Here is a 10,046-nt window from a genome sequence, read left to right as displayed (position 1 = left end):
CATTTTCCTTCTGTGGGTTTCCGAGACTGGGTCTCAGGTATTATACCAGGCTGGCCGTGAGCTCGCTGTGTAGCCACAGTGACTGGGAACTTCCGGTTTGCCCATCTCATTTCTCCATTTCAAGGCTTGTGGGTGACACTGCCACCCCCAGCTTAGGTTTATTTCTTTTTCTTGTCGAGCTACCAAACGCTGTAAATGTTTTCGATGTTGACCTCCCTCCCACACTGAGAAGTCGCCAGCTCTCTTCTAGTCTGTTACCCATTAACTCAGTGCCGTCTTTGGGCGACAGGACCTCTCGCTTGGCCTCTCCCTTACCTCCCTGGCCCTTGTGGTCTGTGCTGAGAGAAGTCAGAGGTGACACACGGTGCCGAGTGTCGAAAACAGGCAGTGCTGATTCCACACAGGCTATGAAGCACCGTGAAAGGTGACAGCGGAAAGTGGTCAAAAGGATTGGGAACACTGGACTGAGATGTAAGTGACCAGCTGCCAGAGAGACCAGTACGCTTGGGCGGGTTTCATATTATCGATCAAATTCTCTAGAACAGCCAGCTTTTCTAAAGAATAGTTCCCTAAGGAAATCCCCTCCCCCCCATTCCTTGAACTCACCAAGTAACTGAGGATGTTTTTGAACTCCTGACCTTTCTGACTCTGCCTGTGGGAGACAGCTGCACACCAGCACTCTCTGCTCTCCTGGACTTTTAGGGAAATAAACAATGGTATGTCTTTACCCTTCCCCACAGTCTCTGGCTAGTCACGTTATGAGTTTTGGGGGAGTTTAGAACGTCATGTCTCCATCACAGTTGCCACAAAAAAACAAAACAAAAACCCTATCCTGTCTGGATTGCTATCGATCTCAATGAAACTAAGTCACCTTTCAGATTGCTGAGTGAAATTATAAACTTTAAAATTTTTTTTCTTTTTTTTAAAATTTATTTATTTATTAAAGATCTCCGTCTCTTCCCCGCCACCGCCTCCCATTTCCCTTCCTCTCCCCCAAGTCCCCCCTCCCTCCTCAGCCCGAAGAGCAATCAGGGTTCCCTGCCCCGTGGGAAGTCCAAGGAACCCCCACCTCCATCCATTTCTAGTAAGGTGAGCATCCAAGGTGCCTAGGCTCCCACAAAGCCATTACGTGCAGTAGGATCAGAGACCCATTGCCATTGTTCTTGAGTTCTCAGTAGTCCCCATTGTCCGCTATGTTCAGCGAGTCCGGCCTCATCCCAGGCCTTTTCAGACCCAGGCCAGCTGGCCTTGGTGAGTTCCCAATAGAACATCCCCATTGTCTCCCATGTGTGGGTGCCCCCCTTGCGGTCCTGAGTTCCTTGCTCGTGTTCTCTCTCCTTCTGCTCCTGTCTTGGACCTTAAACTTTAAAATTTATAAAAAGCTTTAGACTAAGATTGTTTGCAGGGAGCGGAGGGCAAACGACCAATATGCATGGGTGATCCTGACAGGAGCCCACACTGAAAATGCTAGGATGTTTCAGCATTCAGCCTAAATACATAATTCTGTGTCTGTATGTGGGTGCTAAGGTGCCCCCCATCTCTAGAGCCCATAGGGCAGTCTCTGGTGGCTCTGGGCCGCTGATGCCGTTGGTTGTGCAACCACGGCTTCTGCTGCACTGGGGCTGGCCGTGTGGTGGAACTTGTTCCTTCCTCAGCCTCCTGATGAACTCAGAGCAAACAGACACCTGGAAAATCACCAGTGTTCTTCCTTAAGGCGGGAAAGTTGCCGTCGTTCACGTCTTTTCAAACCTTGCTGTCTGTTGACGAGAGTCTGGAAATATCGTCTGTGTTTTCCTTTAGAGGAAAACGTAACAGCTGGCAGAGAAATCTAGAGTTACGCGTCTGTAAGAGTTTAATTCTTCGGCGGAAGTGACGCATCTGTGCTGCGTATGTGAGGCTCGGACGTGTTTCTGCTGAGAGGGTGCAGGCCACTTCCCAGTGATCTTCCTGCACTGAGATCTACTCAGTTTTTATTTTCCGAATGGCCTCACATAGCCCAGGCTGGCCTTGAACTGGATGGGTAGCCAAGGGTGATCTTGAACTGATCATCTTGCCTTCACCTCCCACCTGCTGGGATTACACGTAGCCGTCCTCACACCTGGCTCAAATTTAAACTTGACATCAGATTTTTTTTTTCTCTTTGGGGGACCTGCATTTCTAATACTCTAAGACAACTAGGGGGACCCGCTCTGCAACAGGTGCTAAATTCAACTGCAGACATCAGCATTTGTCGAAATTTCTTCCGCAAGCCTGGTTTTCGGGGTCAGCTGGAAACTCAGCTCCATAGGATTTATTGTTTATTTTTTTTCCGGACAGAGTTTCCTCTGGGTAGGGCACAGAGAAAACTCTGTGTTCGGCAAGTGCGACATCGCCAGTGAGAGTAGGGATGTCTGGTGCTGCCTCACTTCCCACTTAGTGGTAGCAGAGATGCATTTACAGGGAAGGATGGTTTCAGGAGGATGTAGAGAAGGTGTAAAACAAGGTACTGGAGAGATGGCTCAGCGGTTAAGAGCACTGGCTGCTCTGCCAGAGGACCTGAGTTCAATTCCCCTCAACCACATGGTGGCTCACAACTTTTATGCCCCCTTCTGGCATAAAGGTATACATGCAGACAGGGCACTCATCCATAAACACAGGACACCCGTACCATACACACAAGATAAACTAACTTAGGAACACAGAAAGGTAATGCGAAAGGATTTATTTTGATGATTTATAAAAGAAACATCACATGGCAACTCAACCTATATTTACAAATTTAAAAATAAATTTATATAAATGTATTTACACCGTGTTACATTAACCAAGTGTTAATTGAAATGTCACAGGTAAGTGTTGAACAGACACAAGAGAACATAAGGCAGGCTTTCGATGCTTAGGTACTTCTTACAGTATGTCCAACAACCAGCAGACCCCAGGCGGCAGGAGCTGCCGGAAGCTGGCTTCAGCAAGCACGGGAAAGGGGGCTCACCAGCTTCACCTGTTGTCCCTTTAGCTCTATTTTGCGGCCGGATGGAACAGAGTCCTAGGTAAACGCTCTACCACTGAATCAAACCTTTGGTCCTGAAAGTCACTTTAAACTGTGACCAGGAACATAAATCAAGACAGACTGAAAAAAGATTTAAGATATTAAAAATCTAATGTAGCCAGAAAAACTGAATGTAAAAATCCATACTCTGATTTGTGTGCAAGTCACTTTAATCAAGGATGCTGTTATCTGCGGCTGTCTGAGCGCTGCACGCTTGCTCTGTGGGTCAACTGCCAGCCATGAGGCCGGGGTGCTGCCAAGGGCAGGCTGGCACTGTCAAGACAGTGGCTGTGAATCCACTGCTCTGGTCCACTTAGGGCTTTATCTACACATTAACAGCCACAGGGAAAGAGTGTCAGCTAAACACTTGGCATTGGCCCTGCACTTGGAAGCCACCTCTGATAACTGCTGGGCACGCCAGCCCTGAAGCCAGGGAGGGAATGCTTGGCAGCTGCCTGGGCATGGATCCCTCAGTCCAGGTGCCAGGCAAAGTCTGACAGTGGCTGGTGGCTTGATGGAGAGGTTACTGAGACCTATGTATTAGGGAGAGTTGGCAACAATTTTTATGAGGGAAGTAGACAAAAACAGGTATTTAACACAATCTGAGATGATTTATCTAATTTAAGTAAACACGTGTACTAGTGGGGGAGGGTCCATTTCAGTTCCGTTTCTTAAACCAGTGGTTCTCAACCTTCCTAATGTGGCCGTGGCTCTTTAATACAGGTCCTTGCCAGGTGATGGTGGTACATGCCTTTAATCCCAGCACTAGAGAGGCCGAGGCAGTCGGAGCTTTGTGAGTCTGAGGCCAGCCTGGGCTACAGAACGAGTTCCAGGACAGCGTCCAAAGCTACACAGAGAACCCTCTCTTGAAAAAAACAAACAGACAAAAAATACAGTTCCTTATGATGTGGTGACCCTAACCATAAAACTGATATGCTGTGACTTCATACTAATTTTCCTACTGTTATGAATTATAATGTAAATATTAGTGTTTTCTGATAGCCTTAGGTGACCCCAAAAGGGGTCATGAGCCACAGGTTGAGAACCATTGTCTTTTTTTGTTTGTTTTATTCTTTTTTTTTTTTGAGACAGGGTTTCTCTGTGGGACAATCCCGGAACTCACTTTATAGACCAGGCTGGTCTTGAACTCAGTAAGATCTGCCTGTCTTTGCCTCCTGAGTGCTGGGACTAGAGGCATGTGCCACCACCACTGCCCAGCCGAGAACCACCGTGTTAAGCCCTCCCTTATATCATGCTGCCTAACTTGCAGCTGGGTATGCAAACCCAGTATAAGGTCTGGCAGATATATTATTAATAATTAAAAACAGCTCATTTTAAATAATCTCGCAACTAGTAACATTTCATGATTACCTTAAAAATACCGGTACTATTTTTCTCACATAGAATGCTTACACATTAAAATACCAAAGGCACTTTCAGTTTACATGATAAATTAAAATACACTAATTATTATTTGTCATTGTCTTCAGCTTTTGTGTCCGTGGTGGTCACTGAGAGCCCAGTTCTGCACCTCTCCTTTGGCAAACAGTATGAAGAAAATGGCACCAAACACATTAATAGCAGCAGCGATACAGAAAACAGTCTGCCATTCCCTAATGGTGTTCTGGACAAGGAAGGAAAATGCAATGGAAGAGTTGGTTATACAGAAAAGGATGTGAGAACAGAAATATCATTCACAAAAGTCTGAGCTTGGAATAAACCAAATACCCAGCAGCAGCAGGGCGGTGGAACACTTCTTTAGTACTGTATCAAATGACAATGAACCAGTCGTACCGCTATAGACACAAGCAACAAGATGGACAGAGTGCAGACTGATGACAGCTTCTACGAAAAGCTCAGAAAAGCTCACAGCTGTTGCTCTTGGTGGTGAGGGAGGAATGACAGCTAGGAGTCCTGCCTTGCTGAGGGGCGGTTCCGCTATGTGGGCCACAGCTGCCTGGATACATCAGTGTCTGAACATGTGTTCGGCTCTGTCATTAGGGTTTGTGAATTTTCCTAATGCCTTGCGTAACTTGTGTTTACAGAACAAAGTTCTCTCCCATCTCCTCCCCTCACCCCTTCCTTTCCTCCCTCTCTCCAAGCTTTCGTTACGTAGTCCTGGCTGGTCTCAAACTAATGACAATCCTCCTGCCCTTGCTTCCTGAGTGCTGGTTACAGGCAAGTGAAACTGTGCCTGGTATCCATTTATTTATTTGCTACTGGAATGATCACATGTGGTCCTGGCTGGCCCTGATCTTGCTGTGGAGCTCAATTCCTGATCCTCTGATCAGCATTGTTTCCTTAGCCAGCCAGGCCAACGATCTTCATTCGGTTCTCTTATTCTGCTTAGCCCCCAAAGAGTACTCTATGGGCTGGACGGTGGTGGCGCACGCCTTTAATCCCAGCACTCGGGAGGCAGAGGCAGGCGGATCTCTGTGAGTTGGAGGCCAGCCTGGTCTACAAGAGCTAGTTCCAGGACAGGAACCAAAAAGCTGTGGAGAAACCCTGTCTCGAAAAATCCAACAACAACAAAAAAAAGAGTACTCTATGGAAACAGTGTATGTATGTATGTATGTATGTATGTATGTATGTATGTATGTATGTATATTTTCTTGTGCTGTGTTCCATTATACCCAGTTTTATGTTGGAGAAACCCAGAGCTTCATGCCTTCCAGGGGAGCATTCAACTGGCTGAGGCACACTCCAGCCTGAACACAGTATTAAGGGAGCAGGCAAAAGCACCTGGCCTAAATACAGCCATTTTGACCTTAGACTCCATTTTACCTGCAGGATGAAACATAGTTCAAGTTCCCAGGTCCTAGGGGGAGCTGGGAACCTTTCCATGGCTGGTCAACCTCCTCTTTAGACAATAGCAATAGTCTGTTATAGCCGGGCGGTGGTGGCGCACGCCTTTAATCCCAGCACTCGGGAGGCAGAGGCAGGCGGATCTCTGGGAGTTCAAGGCCAGCCTGGTCTACAAGAGCTAGTTCCAGGACAAGCTCCAAAGCTACAGAGAAACCCTGTCTCGAAAAACCAAAAAAAAAAAAAGTCTGTTATGCTCCTTAGTTCTCTAAGATATTATGGCTATTCCTAACAACAGAAAGAACAAATGGATCTGATTGGCTGGACTAAAAGGCTTACCTTTGTGTTGGTTGACAATGACGGAACACACAAGGAAAGTCCCTAATCTTTGACTTCTCATTGGTGAAAACTGTAACTGTAACTTGGCAACAAACGCTTGTGGTTTATGTGCTGATCAGCCCCGTTCTGCCCCTGCTCGGGACACTGCCAGGAGAAGCAAGGCTCCCGAGTCCTCGTCCTGCAGCCCTGATCCATCAGCGACCTGCTTAGGTGGTAGCTTATTACAGACTTTGGGACCTGTAAGCGTTGTCTCCCTCCTTCCTCACGATGCTCAGTGGACAGGAGGAACGTTAAGGCACGTGATCTTTCCAGTCACAGACCCATATCCCTACACAATAAAGTAGGGGCTTTCAACATAAACTTTTTTTTTTTTTTTTTTTTGGTTTTTTTGAGACAGGGTTTCTCTGTGGCTTTGGAGCCTGTCCTAGAACTAGCTCTGTAGACCAGGCTGGTCTCGAACTCACAGAGATCCGCCTGCCTCTGCCTCCCGAGTGCTGGGATTAAAGGCGTGCGCCACCATCGCCCGGCAACATAAACTTTATATTGTATTTTTGATCACAAAGAATTTCATAAGAGATTAGAGATTTGGCTCAGTGGTTAAGAACATTTGCTGTTCTCGTAGAGGACCTGAGTGGTTTCCAGCACCCAGACAATGGCTAAGGACAGCACTCACGTGGACCTTATGATCTTTTATCACTACAGGGCCAGGGCCAGAGAAGCCGATGCCCTCCTTCTTCTGGCTTCCCTGGGCACTGCATGCACATGGTACACAGATACAACATTCATGCAAAACTCATATATATATAATTTCATAAGGAATAAACCCAGAATTTTACCATTACAATACACTAACCTTGACAGAGGTGTGAAACTCCCAAATCTTTTTAGTTTACAAGCAAAATTTCTACTTACATCAGGGGTCAGGCTTTTAGCAATGATGGGCCCAATCATTCCGGGGATAGTGGCAAATGTGTTTGTGATGCCCAGGAGGATGCCGGCATACCTGGGGAGACAGTTTCACAGAGGCCTGGGTTATAGGTCAGCTCCTTTCACAGACAGCTCCTCTCCTGACCCAGGCCGAGACACTCTGTCTCCATGAATGACTTACTGAACCAAGATTTTATATTTAGCCAAAGCCTTGCATATAGTTATGCAAAGGTCCAGGGAGTTTCTACTCCTGAGCAAAGCAATCTACCTTAGAGACAGGTGGGTCAGTTCGGCATAGAGCAGATAGGCAGAGCCTTTTGAGATTGCCTACATTGGGTTAGCAATGAAAATAAATGACCACAAAGGCCCATAAAACACCACAGTGAGTAACAAGGCTGAAGATATGATTCCCTTTTCCAGGGAACTTTTCTACGTCATGTTTCTGGATCTACTGGGAGCTTACAAGTGGAAATATTGTATTGGGGTACAGAGGGTGGGCACACCTTTAACCACAGCATTAGGGGGTTGAAGAAAGGAAGATTGGGGGACCAAGAGTTTAAGGCAAAAGCTGGGTGATGGTAGTGCACACCTTAATCCCAGCACTTGGGAGGCAGAGGCAGGTGGATCTCTGTGAGTTCGAGGCCAGCCTGATCTATAGAGTGAGTTCCAGGACTTGCCAGAGAAACCTTGTTTTGAAAACCAAAACAAAACAAAAAAGAGTTTAAGGCAAGACTTGGCTACATACCAAGTTTGAGGTTAGCCTGGGCTACTTAAGAACCTGTTTTAAAACAAAGAAAGAAACAAATTACAGGTTGGGGACGTAGCTCAGTAGTAGAGCTGGTCCAGTATGCTTGTGGTCCTAGATTTCAATGTCTAGCATCTAAAAGTAGCTATTTCCTGGTTATGAAGCTGAATCCATTTTTCAAAAAAATTTACATATTTTTGTTTTTTGTGTATGCTTGTGTGTGTGTGCCACAGTATGCTAGCTGGGGTCAGAGGGTACCTTTTGAGACTTGGTTCTCTCTTTCTACCACGTGTGTTTCAGGGACCAAATGCAGGCCATCATGCTTACTGGCAAGTTTATTTACCCACAGAATTATTTCATCAGCTCCCTGAACTAAAAACTTCGAAAATTACACAGATGAGAAAAAAATTAAGAACATAAAAGTATATAATTCTTTCATATAGACATAATCATCTAATTAGCCCCTTGGTAAATATGCTCATTACTACTTGTGTATGCTTATATTTCTAAGTATGTAATTAGACATGAGATCATATTAAACATAGTTTCACAATTCACTTGTTTCACTAATTTGCTGACACTTAAGTTAGGTCTGCTCTGTGCTTGTGATGGAAAGATTTTTTTAAATAAGCTTGGGAAAAGTTTCCCAAACAAAATCTTAGGGAATCAGATATTCTCATCAATGTTTAGGTCACCTGATGTGGATACTGTGAATTGAATTTGGGTCACCTACAAGAGTAATACATGTTCTTAGCTGTGGAGCCTTTTCTCTAGCCCTCACCTTGAAAACTCTCTCTCTTTCTTCCAAGACAGGGTTTCTTTGTGCAGCCTTTGGATGTCCTGGAATTAGCTCTTGTAGACCAGGCTGGCCTCGAACTCACAGAGATCCACCTGCCTCTGCCTCCAAGTGCTGGGATTAAAGATCTGGGCTACCTACCACTGCTGGCTGCTTTCTCATCTTTTTTTTTTTTTTAAATTCTTTTTTGAGACAGGGTTTCTCTGTGTAGCTTTGGAAGCCTGTCCTGGGACTCGCTCTGTGGACCAGGCTGGCTGCTTTCTCATTTTAGATGGAGTCAGAAATAAAAATAAAATAATAATGATAATAAAAAATAATAATTCTGCAGTGCCTAATTCAACAATGTACAACCATCCATATATTTATGTTTTAAGCCCATATACAAAGCATATAATAATTTGGCCAAGATCTTTTTTGGCTCATTCCCCTCAGAGAGTACATCTTAAATTAATCCAGCTTGGCAGCACCTCTCCCTCCTCCCCCCTCTTTAGACCATTAGCACCTTGGCAGGAGGAGGAACCAGCTGCAATGTTGCCAGGTCTCTTCCCTGACAGATCGCAAGTGCAGATGAATGCTGTGAAATATTAAATGTCAGCACCAAGAAGCCCATTCAAGTATTTATATTATCCTTGGCCAGGAAGTGTCAGAGAAGACTGATGCCTGCAGACTCAGTTTTCTCTGGTCCTGAAATGCGAGATGCCTGTTGACAAAACAACCGAAAATCTATCCGAAAATCTATGGTTCCAGGAAACAAAACTAACCATAGACGAATCCTTCTTTCACCCAGAGTAGCCCTGTGATCCCAGCAAGCAGGACGTTGAGGGAGGGAATTGCTACAAGTTTGAGGCTAGTCTATTTCAAAATTAAACAAAAGAAATCTTAATTTCAATTTATGGAAGGGCTTGGGAAAACACCACGAATACACTCCATGTTAATTGGAATAGTGGCTGTCTGTTGGGAAAGCTATGAGAAATGATTTATAAGCATGTCACATACTGTATCTTATAGTAAGATCAACCCTGTGAAAGCGACAGAGAGATGGCTCAGGGGTGAAGAGCATTTGCTGTGCAATCGTGAGGACGAGAATTTGAAAGTCAGCACCCATGAGATAAAGCAAGCAAGGCATCCCCGAAAATGCCTATAGGGCAAGTGGAGAAGGCAAGATTGCTGGGGCTTGCTAGCCTAGTCAAGGTGTGAGCTCAAGGCTCAGCAGGTCCGGGAAGAGGGGCAGAGGACCTCTGGCTTATGGACGTCCTTATCACCTCTATCTGAGAGGAACGCTGAAGAACTTGAGACAGCTGTTTCTTCTTCCTTCCCTTATGGATAAGGGATATAGTATGTGCAGAGTTCTAGGTTCAATCCCGTGTGTGTGTGTGTGTGTGTGTGTGTGTGTGTGTGTGTGTGTGTGT

The 10,046-nt window shown here is 45.5% G+C and overlaps 1 protein-coding gene across 1 annotated transcript in view; it reads right to left on the bottom strand.

Annotated features, from left to right (window-relative positions):
- Positions 1–2,686: 2,686 nt before the first annotated feature.
- The window catches only part of Slc17a5 (solute carrier family 17 member 5), a 42,570-nt gene continuing 35,210 nt past the window's right edge, over positions 2,687–10,046 (bottom strand). The window contains exons 10-11 of the mRNA XM_005347581.3: positions 7,082–7,172; positions 2,687–4,652 (exon numbers count right to left, since the gene is read on the bottom strand). Of these exons, the coding sequence (XP_005347638.1) occupies positions 4,515–4,652; positions 7,082–7,172 (229 nt within the window). The 3' untranslated portion in view covers positions 2,687–4,514. The remainder of the gene's footprint in view (positions 4,653–7,081; positions 7,173–10,046) is intronic.

Source organism: Microtus ochrogaster, chromosome 5 (genome assembly GCF_000317375.1).
Source record: "Microtus ochrogaster isolate Prairie Vole_2 chromosome 5, MicOch1.0, whole genome shotgun sequence".
In the NCBI taxonomy this organism is placed as follows: Eukaryota; Metazoa; Chordata; class Mammalia; order Rodentia; family Cricetidae; genus Microtus; species Microtus ochrogaster.
This window is presented reverse-complemented; position numbering and strand designations above follow the sequence as displayed.